We start from the raw sequence: 25,762 nt of genomic DNA, 5'->3' as shown, positions 1-25,762 counted from the left end.
CCCAAGCGCTTAGTACAGTGCTCTGCACACAGAAAGCGCTCAATAAATACGATTGACTGATTAACAGATGAGATAACTCGCTCTCTCTCCACAAACTGCTCGTCTTAGTACAGTGCTCTGCACACAGTAAGCGCTCAATAAATACGATTGAATGAATCCCCCCCACCTCCTTCCCCTCCCCACAGCACCTGTATATATGTATATATATTTGTACATATTTATTACTCTATTTTATTTGTACATATTTATTTTATTTTGGTAATATGTTTCGTTTTGTTCTCTGTCTCCCCCTTCTAGACTGTGAGCCCACTGTTGGGTAGGGACCGTCTCTAGATGTTGTCAAGTTGTACTTCCCAAGCGCTTAGTCCAGTGCTCTGCACACAGTAAGCGCTCAATAAATACGACTGAATGAATGAATGAATGAGCGCTGGGCAGGGATAGGAGCAAGTTGAGATAATAATAATGGTGGCATGTGTGCAGAGCACTGGACTAAGCGCTTGGGAAGTCCAAGTCGGCAACATATAGAGACGGTCCCTACCCCACAATGGGTTCACAGTCTAGAAGGGGTCATCTGGCCTCTTCCTGCCTCAGTTTCCTCATCACCCTAAAGGGGACAATTGTCACCTGCACAGGGAGGCGGCGAGGGCAGATCGGGGACGGGCTTGAAGACGAGCACCGGGCCAAAGAAAATTGAGGATTCTGCCCAAGTACACACTCCCACACACAAATCCCCCTACACACACCCACGTTCACACGACAACCGCCCCAACGGCCCCTCACCGAAGGGCCTCGGTTTCTCTTTCTGAACAACAAAGCTCCCCAAGAGAAGCAGCTGCTTCGTTCATCGCTGGCTGCAGAAGCATTTCCTGTAGTTCGCTATCAGCCTGGCTGTTTTTTTCCATGACCCACCACGTGAACTTCACTGAGCTCGAGACCTTCATTCGATTCATTCATTCAATCGTATTTATTGAGCGCTTACTGTGGGCAGAGCACTGGACTAAGCGCTTGGGAAGTACAAGTTGGCAACATATAGAGACGGCCCCTACCCAACAGTGGGCTCAGAGACTTTGAGGAAACAGAACCAAACTGAGTTTCCTGCCCGGCCCATCTGCCCGCCGCCCAACTTGTCTACCTTCATCCATTCGATCGTATTTATTGAGCGCTTAAAGTGTGCAGAGCACTGTACTAAGCGCTTGGGAAGTCCAAGTCGGCAACATATAGGGACAGTCCCTACCCAACAACGGGCTGACAGTCTAGAAGACGGGCTCACAGTCTTCCTGATTAGCCTTGGAAATCATCGTCATCATCATCAATCGTATTTATTGAGCGCTTACTGTGTGCAGAGCACTGTACTAAGCACTTGGGAAGTACAAGTTGGCAACATATAGAGACGGTCCCTACCCACCAGTGGGCTCACAGTCTAAAAGGGGGAGACAGAGAACAAAACCAAACATACTAACAAAATAAAATAAATAGAATAGATATGTACAAGTAAAATAAATAAATAAATAGAGTAACAAATATGTACATGCCTGGGATGTACAAATACGAGACTCACCGGTGTTTGTTTTCAGAAGCGCTTACTACGTAATAATAATAATGATGATGATGGCATTTGTTAAGCGCTTACTATGTGCAAAGCACTGTTCTAAGCGTGGGGGGGGCGGATACAAGCTGATCAGGTTGTCCCACGTGGGGCTCACAGTCTTCATCCCCATTTTACAGATGAGGTAACTGAGGCTCAGAGAAGTGACTTGCCCAAAGTCCCACAGCTGACAATTGGCAGAGCCTGGATTTGAACTCATGCCCTCTGACTCCAAAGCCCAGGCTCTTTCCACTGAGCCCGCTGCTTAAGTGCTTACTATGGGCCAAGCACTGTATTAAGTGCTGGGGTTGGGTTGGACTCGTTCCCTGTCCCACGTGGGGCTCGCTGTCTTACTCCCCATTTGACAGATGAGGGAACTGAGGCACGGAGAAGCGAAGTGACTTGTCCAAGGTCACACAGCAGACAGGATTAGAACCAACCACCTCTGATTCCCAAGCTTAGTACCGCTCCCACCGTACTAAGCACGAGAAGCAGCGTGGCTCAGTGGAAAGAGCCCGGGCTTTGGAGTCAGAGGTCCTGGGTTCGAATCCCAGCTCCGCCACGTGTCTGCTGTGTGACCTTGGGCAAGTCACTCGACTTCTCTGGGCCTCAGTTCCCTCATCTGTAAAATGGGGATAAAGACTGTGAGCCCCATGTAGGACAACTTGATCACCTTGTATCCCCCCCAGCGCTTAGAACAGTGCTCTGCACATAGTAAGCGCTTAATAAATGCCATTATTATTATTATTATTATTATTATTACTAAGCGCTGCAGAGAGGACAACAGAATAACAGACACATTCCCTGCCCACAACGAGCTTACGGTCCAGGCTACAAATTTCAGGACGCTTCCTTTCTGGTGCCATTTCTGGGCTGCCCCGGCCTGTCGGACTCTCTTTTATTCAGCTGCCGATCCACCGATCAATTGAACCACCGTATTAACTGAGATGCTCCGGCTGGAAAAGCACCGTACTGAGCGCTTTTTTTTTTTTAATGGTGTGTTTATTAAGCTCTTCCTATGTGTCAAACTCTCTTCTAAGCGCCGGGGTAGACACAAGCGAATTAGGTCGGACACAGTCCCTGATCTTCAGGGGGCTCACAGTCAAAGTAGGAGGGACAACTGGCGAACTGAGGCCAACAGAAGTTAGGTGACCTGCCCAAGGTCACACAGCAAGCATTTGGCAAAATTGGGATTAGAACCCAGGTCCTCTGACTCCCAGGATTTTGTTATTTCCACTAATGATAATAATGATGGTATTTGGTAAGCGTTTACTACGTGCCATTCACTGTTCTAAGCACCAGGATAGATTATTATTATTATTTTTTTTCTTTGATGGCATTTATTAAGCGCTTACTATGTGCAAAGCACTATTCTAAGCGCTGGGGAAGTTACAAGGCGATCAGGTTGTCCCTCAGGGGGCTCACAGTCATAATCCCCATTTTACAGATGAGGTAACTGAGGCCCAGAGAAGTGAAGTGACTTGCCCAAAGTCACACAGCTGACAATTGGCAGAGCCGGGATTTGAACCCATGACCTCTGACTCCAAAGCCCGGGCTCTTTCCACTGAGCCACGCTGCTTCTCTATATGTTGCCAACTTGTACTTCCCAAGCGCTTAGTCCAGTGCTCTGCACACAGTAAGCGCCCAATAAATGCGATTGAATGAATGAATGAATTCACTGTTCTAAGCACTGGGGTAGATTATTATTATTATTATTATTATTATCATATTTGTTAAGCGCTTACTATGTGCCAAGCACTGTTCTAAGCACTGGGGCTGTGAGCCCACTCTTGGGTAGGGACCGTCTCTATATGTTGCCAACTTGTACTTCCCAAGTGCTTAGTACAGTGCTGTGCACACAGTAAGCGCTCAATAAATATGATTGATTGATTGATTGATGAACTACTTGGAGCCCCAGAGCCCAGAAACCAGTAGGCCTGTGGGAGGGCAGTGACTGTGTTATTTATATTTATTTATTTTACTTGTACATATCTATTCTACTTATTTCATTTTGTTAATATGTTTTGTTTTGTTGTCTGTCTCCCCCTTCTAGACTGTGAGCCCGCTGTTGGGTAGGGACCGTCTCTATATGTTGCCAACTTGGACTTCCCAAGCGCTTAGTACAGTGCTCTGCACACAGTAAGCGCTCAATAAATACGATTGATTGATTGATTGAGTGTGAGGGCACGCGGGAGTGGAGGATGAAGGGTGTGCAGGCGTGGGTGCCCTCAAAGCGCTGTTGCCGGACAAGTTCAGGCCGGGCCCCGTTTAGAGGAGCAGCAGGATGATGATGATGGCATTTATTAAGCACTTACTATGTGCAAAGCACTGTTCTAAGCGCTGGGGAGGTTACAGTAATAATAATAATAATGATGATGGCATTTATTAAGTGCTTACTATGTGCAAAACACTGTTCTAAAGTGGAAAGGGAGACAGAGACGGAGAAAGAGAGGAAGACCCTAAAGAGACCCTAAAGGAGACAGACAGGCAGGGGTGCCGGTGGAAGCCTAGGGCTGTAGGGAGAATCAATCAATCAATCAATCAATCAATCGTATTTATTGAGCGCTTACTGTGTGCAGAGCACTGGACTAAGCGCTCGGGAAGTCCAAGTTGGCAACATATAGAGACAGTCCCTACCCAACAGTGGGCTCACAGTCTAAAAGGGGGAGACAGAGAACAAAACCAAACATACTAACAAAATAAAATAGACTAGATATGTACAAGTAAAATAAATAAATAGAGTAATAAATCTGTACAAACATATATATATATATACAGGTGCTGTGGGGAAGGGAAGGAGGTAAGATGCGGGGGAAGCGGGAAGAGGTGGATTTGTGGTGGTGAGGGAGACAGCGGAAAACAGAGGAGGATAGAGTCCGACCCAAAAGAGTTAGTAGACCCCATCCCTGCCCCCGAGGGGCTCGCAGTCCAGGAGGGGAGGCGGGCATTGAAATCATCATCATCAATCGTATTTATTGAGCGCTTACTATGTGCAGAGCACTGTACTAAGCGCTTGGGTAGTACAAATTGGCAACATATAGAGACAGTCCCTACCCAACAGTGGGCTCACAGCCTAAAAATAAATAAATAAATAAATCGAAATAAATCGCAGATGCGGAGAGCAGTGCTGTGGGGCTGAGGGGGGGCTGAATAACAAGTGCTCACACAGGATGGAGCCAAGTACATAGGAGACGCAGCGTGGCTCAGTGGAAAGAGCCCCGGCTTTGGAGTCAGAGGTCATGGGTTCGAATTCCGACTCTGCCACATGTCTCCCGTGTGACCTTGGGCAAGTCACTTAACTTCTCTGACAGTGGGCTTCTAGACTGTGAGCCCACTGTTGCGTAGGGACTGTCTCTATATGTTGCCAGCTTGGACTTCCCAAGTGCTTAGTAAAGTGCTCTGCACACAGTAAGCGCTCAATAAATACAATTGATTGATTGATTGATTCTCTGAGCCTCAGTTACCTCATCTGTAAAAATGGGGATGAAGACTGTGAGCCCGCCATGGGACAACCTGATCACCTTGTGGCTTCCCCAGTGCTTAGAACATAGTAAGTGCTTAATAAATGCCATTATTATTATTATTAATAAAGAATAATTCATAAAATTATTATTAATAAAAATCTCCAATGGCTACCAATCAATCTGCACATCAAGCAGAAACTCCTCACCCTGGGCTTCAAGGCTGTCCATCCCCTCGCCCCCTCCTACCTCCCCTCCCTTCTGTCCTTCTCCAGCCCAGCCCGCACCCTCCGCTCCTCCGCCACTAATCTCCTCACCGTACCTCGTTCTCGCCCGTCCCGCCATCAACCCCCGGCCCACGTCCTCCCCCGGGCCTGGAATGCCCCCAATCCCTCTGCCCATCCGCCAAGCTCGCTCTCTTCCTCCCTTCAAGGCCCTACTGAGAGCTCACCTCCTCCAGGAGGCCTTCCCAGACTGAGCCCCTTCCTTCCTCTCCCCCTCGTCCCCCCCTCCATCCCCCCATTTTACCTCCTTCCCTTCCCCACAGCACCTGTATATATGTATATATGTTTGTACATATTTATTACTCTATCTATTTTACTTGTACATATCTATTCTATTTATTTTATTTTGTTAGTATGTTTGGTTTTGTTCTCTGTCAACCCCTTTTAGACTGTGGGCCCACTGTTGGGTAGGGACTGTCTCTCTATGTTGCCAATTTGGACTTCCCAAGTGCTTAGTATAGTGCTCTGCACACAGTAAGCGCTCAATAAATACGATTGATTGATTGATTAAAGAGGAGTCTTGGCCCCCATCCATCCCCTTCCCTGGTGGACTGGGCTCCCCCTGACCCCGTAGGGGATGTTGGGGGGAGGGCGTCTGAACAGTGACCTCAGCGCTTGCTTCATGGATTAGCAAATCAGTCCCCGGGGACCAAACCACAACTATTGCTGGGAACTGAACGGGAGCTTTGGCCAGTGAACTGGACCTCTGTCCCGCCCCAACCCGTCTCGCCAAGGCCTACTCTCCCTCCTCATCCAGGAGGGGGATGCTTGCTCTGCACACAGTAAGCGCTCAATAAGTACGATTGATTGATTGATTGCTTCTCCCTCCCCGAAGGCTGGATTTGGCCTCCCTGCCTGTGGTTGGGGGGGGTGGCTTAAGTCTCCTCCCTCTCCCCCCTTGGTCCTGGTCAGCTGGAGGCGGGGGAGAAGGGGTGGGGGAGATGGGGGTTAATCAGAGAAGCAGTGTGGCTCAGTGGAAAGAGCCCAGGCTTTGGAGTCAGAGGTCAGGGGGTCAAATCCCGGCTCCGCCACTTGTCAGCTGGGGGACTCTGGGCAAGTCGCTTCACTTCTCTGGGCCTCAGTTCCCTCATCTGGAAAATGGGGATGAAGACTGTGAGCCCCCCGGGGGACAACCTGATCATCTTGCTTCCCCCCAGTGCTTAGAACAGTGCTTTGCACACAGTAAGCGCTTAATAAATGCCATTATTATTATTATGATTCTCTGGGCCTCAGTGACCTCATCTGGAAAATGGGGATGAAGACTTTGAGCCCCCCGTGGAACAACCTGATCACCTTGTAACCTCCCCAGTGCTTTGAACGGTGCTTAGCACATAGAAAGTGCTTAATAAATGCCATTATTATTATTATTATTATTATTCTTCTCTGGGCCTCAGTGACCTCATCTGTAAAATGGGGATGAAGACTGTGAGCCCACCGTGGAACAACCTGATCACCTTGTAACCTCCCCAGCGCTTAGAACGGTGCTCTGCACATAGTAAGAGCTTAATAAATGCCATCATTATTATTAGTATTGTTCTCTGGGCCTCAGTAACCTCATCTGTAAAATGGGGATGAAGACTGTGAGCCCCTCGTGGGACAACCTGATCACCTTGTATCCCTCCCAGTGCTTAGAACGGTACTTGGCCCACAGCAAGTGCTTAATTAATAAATGCCATTATTATTATTATTATTAATCACCCCACCACCAGCAGTAAGTGACTATTTCCAGATTGTTTCTTCTCCTTTCCTCCCAAGGTAATAATAATAATAATAATAATAATAATAATAATAATGATGGCATTTATTAAGCGCTTACTATGTGCGAAGCACTGTTCTAAGCGCTGGGGAGGTTACAAGGTGATCAGGTAGTACCACGGGGGGCTCACAGTCTCAATCCCCATTTTACAGATGAGGGAACTGAGGCACAGAGAAGTGAAGTGACTTGCCCAAAGTCACACAGCTGACAATTGGCGGAGCCGGGATTTGAACCCATGACCTCTGACTCCAAAGCCCGGGCTCTTTCCACTGAGCCAAGGTGATTCGTGAATATGTGCGTGTGTGTAGTTACACAGTATGTGTACAGTCACTTCCTGCTTGGGGAGTTGAGAAGCACAGATCATACACACACACACACACACACACACACACACACACACACACACACACACACACACACACACACTCTCTCTCTCCTGATCTCTCGCTCTCCTGTCCATTCATTCATTCATTCACTTGTATTTATTGAGCGCTTACTGTGCGCAGAGCACTGTACTAAGCGCTTGGGAAGTACAAGTTGGCAACAAATAGAGGCAGTGCAATAGGAGCAGACGGGTCAGAGCCAGGTCACTGTGCGGGCACTGGGGACCGGGGCCCTCGGCGGCCGCCAGCCTGGCACAGGCCCGCTCGCCGCCGGCGGAATGACAAACAACTGGGGGGCCCGGAGAGGGATGAGGATGGGGCCAGACAGGGAACGGACGGAGGAAGGGAGACAGGGGACCAAGGCGGGAAGGGGGGGTTGGGAGAGATGGGGGCGAATCCAGTTCTATGTAAGCAACTGGGAACAAACAGCCCATCCAGGGCCGGTTGCTAGGAGACGAGCGGGATGGATGCCAACCTCTGCCCAGGAATAATAATAATAATAATGATGGCATTTATTAAGCGCTTACTACATGCAAAGCACTGTTCTAAGCGCTGGGGAGCTTACAAGGTGATCAGGTGGTCCCACGGGGGGGCTCACAGTCTTATTCCCCATTTTGCAGATGAGGGAACTGAGGCCCAGAGAAGTGAAATTGATGTCTGTCTCCCCCTCTAGACTGTGAGCTTGTTGTGGGCAGGGAATGTGTCTGATGTTATAGTGTACTCTCCCAAGTGCTTAGTACAGTGCTTTGCATACAGCAGTCAATACATACAATTAGTAATAATAATAATAATACTAGAGGTGCAGCCTTTACAAGGAATGAGAATGTCGGAGAGATCAAAAGGGCATGCCAAAAGTTTCACAGAGAAAGGGGTGAGTGGATAGATCAATTGCCCCTCCTCCCTCTCGCCATCCCCCTCGCCTTACCTCCTTCCCCTCCCCACAGCACCTGTATAGATGTATATATGTTTGTACGTATTTATTACTCTATTTATTTATTTTCTTTGTCCATATTTATTCTATTTATTTTATTTTGTTACTATGTTTTGTTCTCTGTCTCCCCCTTCTAGACTGTGAGCCCGCTGTTCATTCATTCATTCAATCATATTTATTGAGCGCTTACTGTGTGCAGAGCACTGTACTAAGCTCTTGGGAAGTACAAGTTGGCAACATATAGAGACGGTCCCTACCCAACAGCAGGCTCACAGTCTAGAAGGGGGAGACAGACAACAAAACAAAACATATTAACAAAACAAAATAAATAGAATAGTAAATCTGTACAAGTAAAATAAATAGAGTAATAAATCTGTACAAACATATGTACAGGTGCTGTGGGGAGGGGAAGGATTTAGGGCCGGGGGGCGTGGAGAGGAAGGAGGGGGCTCAGTCTGGGAAGGCCTTCTGGAGGAGGTGAGCGCTCAGTAGGGGAAGGAACCAGTGGAGAGTGAGCAGTTGAATATGGAAGTGAAGGAGGGGAGGAGGGACGGGGCGAGAGATTTCATAAGATGAGAGAGAATGGGGTCGGAAGCACAGGTGGCCGGAGTAGCACTTGAGAGGAGGGAGGAGATCTCATCCGAGGATACTGCTGGGAAAGATGGGAGAATAGTGGAGAGGGTTGAGAGCCGGGGGGTTGGAGAAAGGGGGGAAGAGACTTTGGGGAGGTCGGACCTGATGGAGTTAATTTTACTAATGAAGTAGGAGGCCAGATCGTTGGGGGTGAGGGAAGGAGGAGGGGGAGGAACAGGAGGCCTGAGAAGGGAGTTAAATATAAGGAAGGGCTGACGGGCACGATGGGCATGGGTGTCAATACGGGAAGAGAAATAGTTTGTCCTGATCCTTCATGATCCTTCAGAGCTCTGAGTCCTCCAATCAGGTTGCTCCCAATCAATCCATTGTAGTTACTGAGAGCTCACTGGATGCAGAGCCCTGCACAGTACTTCCCAAGCGCTTAGTCCAGTGCTCTGCACACAGTAAGCGCTCAATAAATACGATTGAATGAATGAAATGACTGGCCCAAAGTCACCCAGCTGACAACTGGCGGAGCGGGGATTCGAACCCACGACCTCTGACTCCAAAGCCCGGGCTCTTTCCACTGAGCCACGCTGCTTCCCCAGGAAGAGTCGGGGCGGCCCGCGGCTTCCTGCCGGAGGGGGTCGGGGGTCGGGGGCTACCTGTAGATGACGCCGTGCTGGTGGAGGAACATGAGGGCCGACGTGACTTCGGCGGCGTAGAAGCGGGAGCGGGGTTCGTCGAACTTGCGGGAGCGCTGGATCTGAAACATCAGGTCGCCCCCGTTGACGTACTCCATGACGAAGAAGAGCCGGTCCTGGAATGGGCAGAGATCAATCAATCAATCGATCAATCAATCAATCGTATTTATTGAGCGCTTACTGTGTGCAGAGCACTGGACTGAGCCCTTGGGAAGTACAAGTTGGTAACTATAGAGACTGTCCCTACCCAACAGTGGGCTCACAGTCTAAAAGGGGGAGACGGCGAACAAAACCAAACATACTAACCAAATAAAATGAATAGAATAGATATGTACAAGTAAAATAAATAAGTAGAGTAATAAATATCTACAAACATATATACATATATACAAAACCAAACATATGAACAAAATAAAATAAATAGGGTAGATATGGACAAGTAAAATAAATAGAGTAATAAATATGTACAAACATATATACATATAATAATAATAATAATAATAATGGCATTTGTTAAGCGCTTACTATGTGCAAAGCACTGTTCTATACATATACATATATACAAGATGGGGGGGCGGCTGTCGGGTGGGCTCCTCCTGGGGTGCCCCAAGACGGACCGCACCCAACGGTCACCCTTGGGATCCAGTGGGAGCCAGAAGACCCCACTTCCAGTCCAATGAAATGGGGACAGGCCGCGAAACTTCATGTAACGGATCCCAACTATTTCAACTATACCACCCAATTCACTAGGTCAAAACCTTGGGCGTAGCTCTTAAAGATGGGGGGGAGATCCCAAGCTGTAATATCCCAAGTGTATCACCTTGTTAAATACAAAGATATAAAACGAGTAAGGTTATTTCAAAACTGTCATTGATAATACTAATAATGATGATGACATTTATGAAGCGCTTACTATGTGCAAAGCACTGTTCTAATCAATCAATCAATCGTATTTATTGAGCGCTTACTGTGTGCAGAGCACTGGACTAAGCGCTTGGGAAGTCCAAGTTGGCAACATCTAGAGACGGTCCCTACCCAACAGTGGGCTCACAGTCTAAAATGTGGGAGACGGAGAACGAAACCAAACATACTAACAAAATAAAATAAATAGAATAGATATACAAGTAAAATAAATAAATAAATAAATAGAGTAATAAATATGTACAGACATATATACATACATACAGGTGCTGTGGGGAAGGGAAGGAGGTAAGATGGGGGGATGGAGAGGGGGATGAGGGGGAGAGGAAGGAAGGGGCTCAGTCTGGGAAGGCCTCCTGAAGGAGGTGAGCTCTCAGTAGTTCTAAGCACTGGGGAGGTTACAAGGTGATCAAGTTGTCCCACGTGGGGCTCACAGTCTTAATCCCCATTTTACAGATGAGGTAACTGAGGCTCAGAGAAGTTACGTGAGTTGCCCAAGGTCACACAGCTGGCACGTGGCGGAGCCGGGATTCGAACCCATGACCTCTGACTCCAAAGCCCAGGCTCTTTCCACTGAGCCATGCTGCTTCTCTAATGAAAGATGCTTCTGCAGCCCCGAACCTTGCAGCCCTGTGAGTATATCTGAATGTTAGAATGTGGGCAGTGGACGAATGAAAGACTACTCTTTGGACTCTAAGTTCATCTTCTAGACTGTGAGCCCACTGTTGGGTAGAGACCGTCTCTATATGTTGCCAACTTGGACTTCCCAAGCGCTTAGTACAGTGCTCTGCACACAGGAAGCACTCAATAAATACGATTGATTGATCTTCTAGGCTGTGAGCCCACTGTTGGGTAGGGATCATCTCTATATGTTGCCAACTTGGACTTCCCAAGTGCTTAGTACAGCGCTCTGCACACAGTAAGCCCTCAATAAATACGATTGATTGATCTTCTAGACTGTGAGCCCACTGTTGGGTAGTGACCGTCTCTATATGTTGCCAACTTGTACTTCCCAAGCGCTTAGTACAGTGCTCTGCACACAGTAAGCACTCAATAAATACGATTGATTGAATGAATTATGGGCCAATTCTGTTGTATTAGACTCTCCCGAGTGCTTAGTACGGTACTCTGCACATAGTAAGTGCTCAGTATTTTGTTCATGATGTGCATTTAGCTTTAATTCTATTTATTCTGATGACTTGACACCTGTCTACATGTTTTGTTGTCTGTCTCCCCCTTCTAGACCGTGAGCCCGTTGTTGGGTAGGGACCGTCTCTATACGTTGCCAACTTGTACTTCCCAAGCGCTTAGTACAGTGCTCTGCACACAGAAAGCGCTCAATAAATATGATTGAATGAATGAATGACAATGACTGTGTCCGCTCCGGTGTACGGTGGACCCTCCCCTGTGCTTAGCGTTGTGCTCGATGCGGAGCGAACGCTTAACACAGCCAAGGTCGCTTGGATAATCATTACAGTACTCGTTAAGCTCTTACCATGTACCAAGCACTGTTCTAAGCACTGGGGTGGGTACAAGGTAATCAGGTTGTCCCTCGTGCAGTCTTAATCCCCATTTTACAGATGAGGGAACTGAGGCCCAGAGAAGTGAAGCGACTTGCCCAAAGTCACACAGCTGACAATTGATGGAGCCGGGATTCCCCCTCACCCAGCCCCACGGCACTTATAGAATAATAGTAACAATTATGGCATTAGTTAAGCGCTTACTACGTGCAAAGCACTGTTCTAATAATAATAATAATTTTGGTATTTGTTAAGCGCTTACTACGTGCCAAGCACTGTTCTAAGCGCTGGGGTAGATACAAGGTGATCAGGTTGTCCCCCGTGGGGCTCATGGTCTTAATCCCCATTTTCCAGATGAGGGAACTGAGGCACAGAGAAGTGAAGTGACTTGCCCAAGGTCACCCAGCAGACAGGTGGCGGAGGCAGGATTAGAACCCATGACCCCTGACTCCCAAGCCTGGGCTCTTTCCACTAAGCCACGCTGCTTCTACAGAGACATAGTAATAATAATAATTATGGTATTTGTCCAGCGCTTGCTATGTGCCTAGATTAGCGCTTGCTATGTGCTATATTTCTAGACTGTGAGCCCGTCGTTGGGTAGGGACCGTTTCTATATGTTGCCGACTTGGACTTCCCAAGCGCTTAGTACAGTGCTCTGCACACAGTAAGCGCTCAATAAATACGATTGAACGAATGAATGTGCCAACCACTGCCCTCAAGGAGCTTCCAGACTAGTGGGGAAGACGCTCCGATCGTTTCCCGACAGTGCGGAGCATGGAGCAGTGCGGCCCAGTGGAAAGAGCGTGGGCTTGGGAATCAGGGGACCTGCCTTCGAATCCCGGCTCCACTACTTCCCTGCTGCGCGACCTTGGGCAGGGCACTTAAATTCTCCGTACCTCAGTTACCCCTTCTGTAAAATGGGGATTAAGACTGGGAGCCTCATGTGGGCTCCCACATGAGAAGCATCGTGGCTCAATGGAAAGAGCCCGGGCTTTGGAGTAATCATCATCATCAATCGTATTTATTGATACGAGTCAAAGGTCATGGGTTCAAATCCCGGCTCCGCCAACTGTCAGCCGTGTGACTTTGGACAAGTCACTTCACTTCTCTGTGCCTCAGTTCCCTCATCTGTAAAATGGGGATTAAAACTGTGAGCCCCCAGTGGGACAACCTGATCACCCTGTAACCTCCCCAGCGCTTAGAACGGTGCTTTGCAAGTAGTAAGCGCTTAACAAATACCATCATTATTATTATTATTATTATGTGGGACAGGGATTCTGTCCAACCTTATTATCTTGCATCCATCCCAGGGTTTAGTACAGTGCCTGGCATGGAATAAGTGCATAACAAATGCCATAAAAATAAATGTGTTCGCATTTCACCAGCACAGGATGGAAGCTGACCGTTTACAGAATCAATCAATCAATCAATCGTATTTATTGAGCGCTTACTGTGTGCAGAGCACTGGACTAAGCGCTTGGGAAGTCCAACATCTAGAGACGGTCCCTACCCAACAGCGGGCTCACAGTCTAGAAGGGGGAGACGGACAACAAAACCAAACATATTAACAAAATAAAATCAATAGAATAACTTGTTCTACTCCCAAGCCCGATGTTGGGTAGGGACCGTCTGTATCTGTTGCCGATTTGTACTTCCCAAGCGCTCAGTACAGTGCTCCGCATATAGTAAGCGCTCAATAAATATGATTGAGAAATGAACCTGTGTGGTTTAGTGGAAAGAGCCTGGTCCTGGGAATCAGAGGACCTGCCATTTAATCCCCGCTCTGCCAAATGCCTGTTGAAGTCACCTTGGACAAGTGACTTCACTTCTCCGTGCCTTAGTTCCTTCATCTGTAAAATGGGGATTATGTTTGATCGTATTTATTGAGCGCTTACTGTGTGCAGAGCACTGGACTAAGCGCTTGGGAAGTCCAAGTTGGCAACATATAGAGACGGTCCCTACCCAACATTCATTCATTCATTCAATCGTATTTATTGAGCACTTACTGTGTGCAGAGCACTGGACTAAGCTCTTGGGAAGTCCAAGTTGGCAACATATAGGGACGGTCCCTACCCAACAGTGGGCTCACAGTCTAGAAGGGGGAGACAGAGAACAAAACAAAACATATTAACTAAATAGAATAAATATGTACAAGTAAAATCAATCAATCATATTTATTGAGCGCTTACTGTGTGCAGAGCACTGTACTAAGCGCTTGGGAAGTCCAAGTTGGCAACATCTAGAGACGGTCCCTACCCAACGGCGGGCTCACAGTCGAGAAAATCGGGGCACCGTGGAAGGCTCTCAGCTCCACTTTTGACCTTCACACCGTCAAACGCGGGGAAAGTCTATTTTGTGGCAAACAGGCCCCCCCGGGCTGCCCCCGCCCCGTCCTCCTGGGCCTCTCTGGTTACAGAAACGGAGAGAAAAAGCCACCTCACAGACAAGAAAAAAAACAACAAAAATCTCTTGCTAATCCCCGCTTGGCATCGGTAGAAACACGAACGACCCACACGCACAACTTCCCGGTAGGGTAAAGCAAATATGGGTCTCTGAGGTAATCCAAGATGCTGAGAGGCTTCTTGCCCGCCCTTAATCTCCTCAAACGCCAGCGAGGTCTTGGCCCCCGGTTGGCAGAGGGGGAGGAGGGTCTGTCGCCTGGGCCGGGGGGCTTCCAAGGACCTTCAAAGATGCCAACTTGGACTTCCCAAGCACTCAGTCCAGTGCTCTGCACACAGTAAGCGCTCAATAAATACGACTGACTGAATGAATGTACGCCCAGGGGCGGCCGGCCTGCATGTGACGGCAATGTGGTGGGGGTCCGTGGTGCGGAGCCCCGCTTTGTCCTGCTCTCTTAGCACTTACTACAAGAAGTACGAGTATAAATATGAGAGGCAGTGTGGCTCGGTGGAAAGAGCCGGGGCTTTGGAGTCAGAGGTCGTGGGTTCAAATCCCGGCTCTGCCAACCGTCAGCTGCGTGACTTTGGGCAAGTCACTTCACTTTTCTGGGCCTCGGTTCTCTAGACTGTGAGCCCGCTCTTGGGGTAGGGACCGTCTCTATACGTTGCCAACTTGCTCTTCCCAAGCGCTTAGTCCAGTGCTCCGCACACAGTAAGCGCTCAATAAATACGATCGAATGAATGTTGGGTAGGGACCGTCTCTCTATGTTGCCAACTTGTTCTTCCCGAGAGCTTAGTACAGTGCTCCGCACACAGTAAGCACTCAATAAATATGATTGAATGAATGAATGAATGTTGGGTAGGGACCGTCTCTCTATGTTGCCAACTTGTTCTTCCCGAGAGCTTAGTACAGTGCTCTGCACACAGTAAGCGCTCAATAAATACAATTGAATGAATGAATGAATGAATGAAATGAATAAAATGGGGATTAAGACTGTGAGCCCCCCATGGGACAACCTGATCACCTTGTCACCTCCCCAGCGTTTAGAACAGTGCTTTGAACATAGTAAGCGCTTAACAAATACCATTATTGTTATTATTATTATTGTTACAAGTGCTTAGTCCAGTGCTCTGCACACAGTAAGCGCTCAATAAATATGATTGAATGAATGAATGAATGTTGGGTAGGGACCGTCTCTATATGTATCCAACTTGTTCTTCCCGAGCGCTTAGTCCAGTGCTCCGCACACAGTAAGCGCTCAATAAATACGATTGAATGAATGAAATGAATAAAATGGGGATTAAGACCGTGAGCCCCCTGTGGGACAACCTGATCACCTTGTAACCTCCCCAGCGCTTAGAACAGTGCTTTGCACATAGTAAGCGCTCAATAAATGCCATTATTATTATTATTCTCTGGGCCTCAGTTCCCTCATCTGTAAAATGGGGATGAAGACTGTGAGCCCCCCGTGGGACAACCTGATCACCTTGTAACCTCCCCAGCGCTTAGAACAGTGCTTTGCACATAGTAAGCGCTTAATAAATGCCATTATTATTATTATTATTATTCTCTGGGCCTCAGTGACCTCATCTGTAAAATGGGGAGGAAGACTGTGAGCCCCCCGCGGGACAACCTGATCACCTTGGAACCTCCCCAGCGCTTAGAACAGTGCTTTGCACATAGTAAGCCCTTAATAAATGCCATCATCATTATTATTATTATTCTCTGGGCCTCAGTTCCCTCATCTGTAAAATGGGGATGAAGACTGTGAGCCCCCCTTGGGCCAACCTGATCACCTTGTAACCTCTCCAGCACTTAGAACAGTGCTTTGCACATAGTAAGCGCTTAACAAATACCATCATCGCTATTATTATTACAAGTGCTTAGTCCAGTGCTCTGCACACAGCAAGCGCTCAATAAATACCACGGGTTGATTTTTATTTTTTTTTAAATGGTGTTTGTTAAGTCCTTGCTCTGTGTCAGGAATTGTTCCAAGACAGAAGATAATCAGGTTGGACACAGTTCTTGCCTCCCATGGGGCTCATGTGAAATCTGAATCCCCCAACGCAGAGAAGTGAAGTGACTTGTCCAAGGTCATATAGGAGGCAAGTGGTGGAGCAGGGATTACAACCCGGACCTTCTGACTCGCGGGCCCGTGCGCCCTGTCCACTACGTCGCCGTCCTGGCATTCATTCGATCGTATTGATTCATCATCATCATCATCAATCGTATTTATTGAGCGCTTACTATGTGCAGAGCACTGTACTAAGCGCTTGGGAAGTACAAATTGGCAACGTATAGAGACGGTCCCTACCCAACAGCGGGCTCACAGTCTAAAAGGGGGAGACAGAGAACAAAACCAAACATACTTACAAAATAAAATAAATAGATATGTACAAGCAAAATAAATAAATAAATAAATAAATAGATTGAGCGCTTACCGTGTGCAGAGCACTGTACTAAGCGCTTGGGAAGTTGGCAACGTACAGAGACGGTCCCTACCCGACAACGGACTCACCCAGCACAACAGAAACCCCTCGCCCACATCTTCCCCACCGCCCCTCGGATGGAAGACCCCTGTTTCTCACGGAAAACGAGGGCCAGTTCGGAAAAAGCAAATCAAATACTACTACTACTACTACTACTACTACTACTACTACTACTACTACTACTACTACTACCAATGGTATCTGTTCATTCATTCATTCATTCAGTCGTATTTATTGAGCGCTTACTGTGTGCAGAGCACCAGACTAAGCACTTGTAACCTTTTAAACTGTAAGCCCACTGTTGGGTAGGGACTGTCTCTATATGTCGCCAACTTGGACTTCCCAAGCGCTTAGTACGGCGCTCTGCACACAGTAAGCGCTCAATAAATACGATTGATTGATTGATTGATTGTAATAATAACGATGATGGTATTTGTTAAGCGCTTACTATGTGCAAAGCACTGTTCTAAGCGCTGGGGAGGTGACAAGGTGATCAGGTTGTCCCACGGGGGGCTCACAGTCCTAATCCCCATTTTATTCATTTCATTCATTCAGTCAATCGTATTTATTGAGCGCTTACTGTGTGCGGAGCACTGGACTAAGCGCTTGGGAAGAACAAGTTGGCAACATATAGAGACGGTCCCTACCCAACATTAATTCATTCACTCAATCATATTTATTGAGCGCTTACTGTGTGCGGAGCACTGGACTAAGCGCTTGGGACAAGTTGGCAACATATAGAGACGGTCCCTACCCAACATTAATTCATTCACTCAATCATATTTATTGAGCGCTTACTGTGTGCGAAGCACTGGACTAAGCGCTTGGGAAGAACAAGTTGGCAACATATAGAGACGGTCCCTACCCAACATTCATTCATGCATTCAATCGTATTTATTGAGCGCTTACTGTGTGCAGAGCACTGGACTAAGCGCTTGGGAAGTCCAAGTTGGGAATATATAGAGACGGTCCCTACCCAACAGTGGGCTCACAGTCTAGAAGGGGGAGACAGACAACAAAACAAAACATATTAACAAAAGAAAATAAATAGAATAAATATGTACAAATAAAATAAATTAATAAATTGAATAATAAATAGGTACAAACATATATACAGGTGCTGTGGGGAGGGGAAGGAGGTAAGAGGGGGGATGGGGAGGGGGAGACCAGAGACAGCGGCCCACCCACCCCATCAGATGGTCGCATTTCTAGGGCCCTGCTGTGTGAGTAACGTCTGACACGGCAAGAACGCCCCAAATCGTATTTATTGAGCGCTTACTGTATGCAGAGCACTGTACTAAGCGCTTGGGAAGAACCAGTTGGCAACATATAGAGACGGTAAGGACTTACTATGTGCCAAGCACTGCTCTAAGCACTGGGAGAGATACGAGGCGATCAGGTTGTCCCATGTGGGGCTCACACTCTTAATCCCCATTTTACAGATGAGGGAACTGAGGTGCAGAGAAGCGAAGTGACTTGCCCAAGGTCACACAGCTGACAATTGGCGGAGCCGGGATTTGAACCCATGACCTCTGACTCCCAAGCCCGGGCTCTTTCCACTGGGCCACGCTGCTCACGGACTTTGGAGCCAGAGGTCACGGGTTCAAATCCCCGCTCCGCCACTTGCCAGCTGTGTGACTTTGGGCAAGTCACTTCGCTTCTCTGGGCCTCCGTGACCTCATCTGGAAAATGGGGGTGAAGACTGTGAGCCCCACGTGGGACAACCTGATTACCGTGTATCCCCCCCAGCGTGTAGAACAGTGATTTGCACATAGTAAGCGCTTAACAAATGCCATCATCATTATTATTATTATCTCAGCCTCAACGACAACTGTAAGGAGGCCACAGTCATCATCATCATCATCATCAATCGTACTTATTGAGTGCTTACTGTGTGCAGAGCACTGTACTAAGCGCTTGGGAAGTCCAAGTTGGCAACATCTAGAGACAGTCCCTACCCAACAGTGGGCTCACGGTCTAAAAGGGGGAGACAGAGAACAAAACCAAACATACTAACAAAATAAAATAAATAGAATAGATATGTACAAGTAAAATAGTCGTTTTGTGTTTGTGTGTGGGGGGTGTGGGTGTGTGTATGTGTCTATGTGTGTCTGTCTCGGGGGTAGGGGAGTAATCAATCAATCAATCGTATTTATTGAGTGCTTACTGTGTGCAGAGCACTGGACTAAGCGCTTGGGAAGTACAAGTTGGCAACATATAGAGACAGTCCCTACCCAACAGTGGGCTCACAGTCTAAAGTAAAGGGGAGGCTACACCAGAGCAGCTTTTACAATCATTACTATTTCACCGCAATAAACATTCACGCAATCGTATTCTATTTATTTTGTTAATGACGTGCATCTAGCTTTAGTCCTATTTATTCTGATGACTTGACACCTGTCCACACGTTTCGCTCTGTGGTCTGTCTCCCACTTCGAGACTGTGAGCCCCTTGTCGGGTAGGGACCGTCTCTATAGGTCGCCTTAATAAGCACCATCATTATTATTATTATTCTCCAACAATCAACTCCTGTCCCTCTTCTTGGGAATTCTGGGGAAGAGAACGGGCAATAAACAGTGACAATCCCTGCCCACCGTGAGCACAAAGTCTAGAGGGTGGGAGGCAGACATCAATACAAATATCTGCATAACTACTGTAGGAGTGGGTGGGGGGCAGGGAAGAGTAAAGGAAGCAAGTTAGAGCCATGCAGAAGGGAGCTAGAGATTAAGAAAATTGGGGTTTATTCCATCATCATCCCCAGCAGCATTGATTGAATGCCTGCTCTTACCTCCTTCCCTTCCCCACAGCACCTGTATATATGTATATATGGTTGTACATATTTATTACTCTGTTTATTTATTTATTTATTTATTTTACTTGTACATTTCTATCCTACTTATTTTATTTTGTTGGTATGTTTGGTTCTGTTCTCTGTCTCCCCCTTTTAGACTGTGAGCCCACTGTTGGGTAGGGACTGTCTCTATGTGATGCCAATTTGTACTTCCCAAGCGCTTAGTACATTGCTCTGCGCATAGTAAGCGCTCAATAAATACGATTGATTGATTGATTGATTGATTATGCAGAGAGAGCATTCTACTAGGTGGCTGGGAACATAAAAAAAAAATTGATCTTTTTTTTAAAAGACACCCCTTGGTCTTTGAGGAGCTTTTGGACTAAGGAGGCAGGATCTCTCGAAAGATGAGAAGCAGCGTGACTCAATAGAAAGAGCCCGGGCTTTGGAGTCAGTGGTCATGGGTTCAAATCCCGGCTCCACCAATTGCCAGCTGTGTGACCTTGGGCAAGTCACTTAACTTCTCTGTGCCTCAGTTACCTCATCTGTAAAACGGGGATTGACTGTGAGCCCCCTGTGGGGCAACCTGATCACCTTGTATTCCCCCAGTGCTTAGAACAGTGCTTTGCTCAGAGTAAGCGCTTAATAAATGCCATTATTATTATTATTACTCTCACATCCGTCGATGGCTGGGAGGGAAAACGGGAGAAAGCCTTACTTAAATTTGGTGGGGGGTGGTCTCCGGGAAGATGCCCAAGTGGTTCCGTGAGAGCCGGGGGCTCCCGCTCGATGCCAAGGAGAGAAAGGGAACCCCAGACTTGCCTGCAGTGTGGGTGGACCGGGGCTGGAAGCCGGAGGGCCGCGGAGGCTGGGGATTTACCCTGAAGAGAAGGGCTCGGCTAACCAGCGGACCCCCCTCTCGCCCCCGTGGCCCACCTTCCACGGGATGTGAGCCCTTAGACTGTAAGCCCACTGTTGGGTCGGGACTGCCTCTATATGTTGCCAACTTGGACTTCCCAAGCGCTTAGTACAGTGCTCTGCACACGGTAAGCGCTCAATAAATACGATCGATTGATAGATTGATGTGCCGGCTGTCACTTGGCCTGAGGTGACAGGAAACGGATGGCCCCGCTCTCATTTCAGGTGGCACGAGCACTGATCTGTGAGAAGCACAGCTCCGCCAATTGTCGGCTGTGTGACTTTGGGCCAGTCGCTTCACTTCTCTGGGCCTCAGTGCCCTCATCTGGAAAATGGGGATAATAATAATAATAGTGATGGCATTTATTAAGCACTTACTATGTGCAAAGCACTGTTCTAAGCGCTGGGGGGGGATACGAGGTGATCATCCTTCTAGACTGTGAGCCCACTGTTGGGGTAGGGACTGTCTCTATAGGTTGCCAACTTGGACTTCCCAAGTGCTTAGTACAGTGCTCTGCATAAAGTAAACGCTCAATAAATACGATTGATTGATTGATTGATCATCCGCCAAGCTAGCTCTCTTCCTCCCTTCAAGGCCCTACTGAGAGCTCACCTCCTCCAGGAGGCCTTCCCACACTGAGCCCCCTCCTTCCTCTCCCCATCCCCCCCGCCTTACCTCCTTCCCTCCCCACAGCACCTGCATATATGTTTGTACGGATTTATTACTCTATTTATTTATTTATTTTATTGGTACATATTTATTCTATTTATTTTATTTGGTTTATATGTTTTGCTTTGTTGTCTGTCTCCCCCTTCTAGACTGTGAGCCCGCTGTTGGGTAGGGACCGTCTCTAGATGTTGCCAACTTGCACTTCCCAAGTGCTTAGTACAGTGCTCTGCACACAGTAAGCGCTCGATAAATACAATTGATGATGATGATTGACATCATCAATCAATGGCGTTTAGTACAGTGCTCTGCGCACAGTAAGCGCTCAATAAATATGAATGAATGAATGAAGGTGATCAGGTTGTCCCACGGGGGGCTCACAGTCTTAATCCCCATTTTCCAGATGAGGGAACTGAGGCCCAGAGAAGTTAAGTGACTTGCCCAAAGTCACCCAGCTGACAATTGGTGGAGCCGGGATTTGAACCCGTGACTTCTGACTCCAAAGCCCGGGCTCTTTCCATTGAGCCACACTGCTTTTCTGAGCAGAAGGATGAAGACTGTGAGCCCCACGTGGGACAACCTGATCACCTTGTATCCTCCCCAGCGCTTAGAAGAGTGCTTTGCACATAGTAAGCGCTTAACAAATGCCATCGTTATTATTACGCCACCCGGCGAGTTCCCAGGCTATGAACTGGACCCCCAGCACGGCCCATCCAACACCCCTGACTCCCCCCCCAGTCTCCCAGCCCAGTCCACCCTTCACTCCGACTCTCCCATCCCCATCCTCGACTCTCCCCCTGTGACACAACGTGGGCGTTCGTCCTCAAATCCGACCCCCTGGACCAGCCGGCATTTCTGGATTTCTAGAGAAGCAGCGTGGCTCAGCGGAAAGAGCCCGGGCTTTGGAGTCAGAGGTCGTGGGTTCAAATCCCGGCTCCGCCAACTGTCAGCTGGGTGACTTTGGGCAAGTCACTTCACTTCTCTGGGCCTCAGTTCCCTCATCTGTAAAATGGGGATGAAGACTGTGAGCCCCCCCAGTGGGACAACCTGATCACCTTGTATCCTCCCCAGCGCTTAGAACAGTGCTTTGCACATAGTAAGCGCTTAATAAATGCCATTATTACTATTATAAGTGGGAGAATGGGGAGAGGGTGCCCCGCCGCCCGCCTCTGGGAGCCCAGGGTGGCTAGTCCTGCCAGCCTCGTACTTACTGAGCACTTACTGTGTGCGGAGCACTGCACTAAGCCCTTGGGAGAGGACACTGCAACAATAACTGGACACATTCCCTGCCCACAATGAGCTGACGTGGGACCTGGACTGTGCCAGTCAGTCGATCGTATTTACTGAGCGCCTACTGAGAAGCAGCGTGGCTCAATGGAAAGAGCCCGGGCTTTGGAGTCAGAGGTCACAGGTTCAAATCCCGGCTCTGCCAATTTTCAGCGAAGTGACATTGGGCAAGTCACTTCACATCTCTGGGCCTCAGTGACCTCATCTGTAAAATGGGGATTAAGACTGTGAGCCCCCCGAGGGACAACCTGATGGCCTTGTAACCCGCCCAGTGCTTAGAAAAGTGCTTTAATAATAATAATAATAATAATGGCATTTATTAAGCGCTTACTATGTGCAAAGCACTGTTCTAAGCGCTGGGGAGGTTACAAGGTGATCAGGGTGTCCCACTTGGGGCTCACAGTCTTCATCCCCATTTTCCAGATGAGGGAACTGAGGCACAGAGAATAATAATAATAATAATGGCATTTTTATTAAGCGTTTACTATGTGCAAAGCACTGTTCTAAGCGCTGGAGAGGTTACAAAGTGATCAGGTTGTCCCACGGTGGGGCTCACAGTCTTCATCCCCATTTTACAGATGAGGGAACTGAGGCACAGAGAATAATAATAATAATAATGGCATTTTTATTAAGCGCTTACTATGTGCAAAGCACTGTTCTAAGCGCTGGAGAGGTTACAAGGTGATCAGGTTGTCCCACGGGGGGGCACACAGTCTTCATCCCCATTTTCCAGATGAGGGAACTGAGGCACAGAGGATAATAATAATAATAATGGCATTTTTATTAAGCGCTTACTATGTGCAAAGCACTGTTCTAAGCGCTGGGGAGGTTACAAGGTGATCAGGGTGTCCCACCTGGGGCTCACAGTCTTCATCCCCATCTTACAGATGAGGGAACTGAGGCACAGAGAAGTTAAGTGACATGCCTAACTAAAGTCACACAGCGGACAAGTAGCGGAGCCGGGATTTGAACCCATGACCTCTGACTCCAAAGCCTGGGCTCTTTCCACTAAGCCACGCTGCTTTGCACTTAGTAAGCGCTTAATAAATGCCATCGTCATTATTATTATTGCTTGTGTGCAGAGCACCGTACTAAGCGCTTGGAGAGTCTGCCATCGACTGCGGACGTCAATCAATCAATGAATCGTATTTATTGAGCGCTGACTGTGTGCGGAGCACTGTACTAAGCGCTTGGGAAGTCCAAGTTGGCAACGTATAGAGACGGTCCCTACCCAACAGCGGGCTCACAGTGTGGAAGACTTCTTCCAGATTTCATCCCCACTTCTTCCCTGAAGGAAATTCAGAGGGCGCGGCGGGTGTCCGGGCACCTGGGAGTGTGGTTCGGCTCGGGGGTGTGTATGTGTGTGTTGTCTACAAGACGCCCAAACAAGTCGGAGGGAGTTGTGTAACATAGCTCGCATTTTTGGGGGCTATAATTAGAGTGATAAGATTATGGCAGCAATCCGAGAACAGATTAAGGCCGAAACGCCGATGAAAGAAGATTTTGGGTCAACCAGAGTACAAACCTGAAAGGGTTCGGTTTCCGAAGGGGCTCGGGACGGGGCGGGAGGACGGAGCCCGCTGGTGGGTAGGGACCGTCTCTATATGTTGCCGACTTGGACTTCCCAAGCGCTTAGTACAGTGCTCAATCAATCAATCGTATTTATTGAGCGCTTACGGTGTGCACAGCACTGGACTAAGCGCTTGGGAAGTCCAAGTTGGCAACATATAGAGACGGTCCCTATCCGACAGTGGGCTCACAGTCTAGAAGGGGGAGACAGAGAACAAAAGCAAACATACTAATAAAATAAAATAGAATTGATAGGTACAAGTAAAATAAATAAATAGAGTAATAAATATGTACAAACATATATACAGGTGCTGTGGGGAAGGGAAGGAGGTAAGATGCGGGGGGTGGAGAGGGGGACGAGGGGGAGAGGAAGGAAGGGGCTCAGTCTGGGAAGGCCTCCTGGAGGAGGTGAGCTCTCAGTAGGGCCTTGAAGGGAGGAAGTGTGCTCTGCATCATCATCATCATCATCGATCGTATTTATTGAGCGCTTACTGTGTGCAGAGCACTGTACTAAGCGCTTGGGAAGTACAAGCTGGCAACGTATAGAGACAGTCCCTACCCAACAGTGGGCTCACAGTCTAAAAGGGGGAGACAAAACCAAACATACTAACGAAATAAAATAAATAGAATAGATATGTACAAGTAAAATAAATAAATAAATAGAGTAATAAATCTGTACAAACATATATCCATATATACAGGTGCTGTGGGGAAGGGAAGGAGGTAAGATGGGGGGGATGGAGAGGGGGACGAGGGAGAGAGGAAGGAAGGGGCTCAGTCTGGGAAGGCCTCCTGGAGGAGGTGAGCTCTCAGTAGGGCCTTGAAGGGAGGAAGTGTGCTCTGCACACAGTAAGCGCTCAATAAATACGATTGAATGAATGAGGACCCCCGTGTGGCCCCGGCCCCGGAGGCTGCGGCGGGGTGTTGGGTGAAGGGGCGTGGGGGTAGGAGGCCTGAGCTGAGCGGGCCAAGGGTCCGGGAGAGAGGGCACGGGGGGTCAGGGGATGCTTTTGGGGGGTGGTCCGGGGCAGAAGGATAAACATGCCTACCTCTGAGCTCAGATAATCTTGTCCAAGCAGCGTGGAAGTGTGGAAGACTTGAGTTCTAATGCTAGCTGTGCCAACTGTCTGCCGTGTGACCCTGAGCAAGTCACTTAACTTCCCTTTTCCTTACCTCATCTGTAAAATGGGGATTCAAGCTGTGAGCCTTGCGGGGCGTGCAGTGAGCCTAACCTGATGATTTCGTAACAGAAGCGGCGTGGATCCGTCTGTCACTTGTCTGCTGTGTGACTCTGGGCAAGTCACTTAATAATAATAATAATGATGGCATTTATTAAGCGCTTACTATGTGCAAAGCACTGTTCTAAGCGCTGGGGAGGATACAAGGTGACCAGGTTGTCCCACGGGGGGCTCAAAGTCTTCATCCCCATTTTACAGTTGAGGTAACTGAGGCCCAGAGAAGTTAAGTGACTTGCCCAAAGTCACACAGCTGGCAATTGGCAGAGCCGGGATTCGAACCCATGA

The 25,762-nt window shown here is 48.1% G+C and overlaps 1 protein-coding gene across 1 annotated transcript in view; it reads right to left on the bottom strand.

The window, feature by feature from the left end:
- The window catches only part of PRKCE (protein kinase C epsilon), a 184,523-nt gene that overhangs the window by 16,164 nt on the left and 142,597 nt on the right, over positions 1-25,762 (bottom strand). The window contains exon 11 of the mRNA XM_038751135.1: positions 9,639-9,793. Coding sequence (XP_038607063.1) covers positions 9,639-9,793 — 155 coding nt within the window. The remainder of the gene's footprint in view (positions 1-9,638; positions 9,794-25,762) is intronic.

This window comes from Tachyglossus aculeatus, chromosome 9, assembly GCF_015852505.1.
Source record: "Tachyglossus aculeatus isolate mTacAcu1 chromosome 9, mTacAcu1.pri, whole genome shotgun sequence".
NCBI lineage: Eukaryota > Metazoa > Chordata > Mammalia > Monotremata > Tachyglossidae > Tachyglossus > Tachyglossus aculeatus.
Note: the sequence above shows the minus strand (reverse complement) of the source record. Positions and strands in the feature narration are given on the sequence as shown.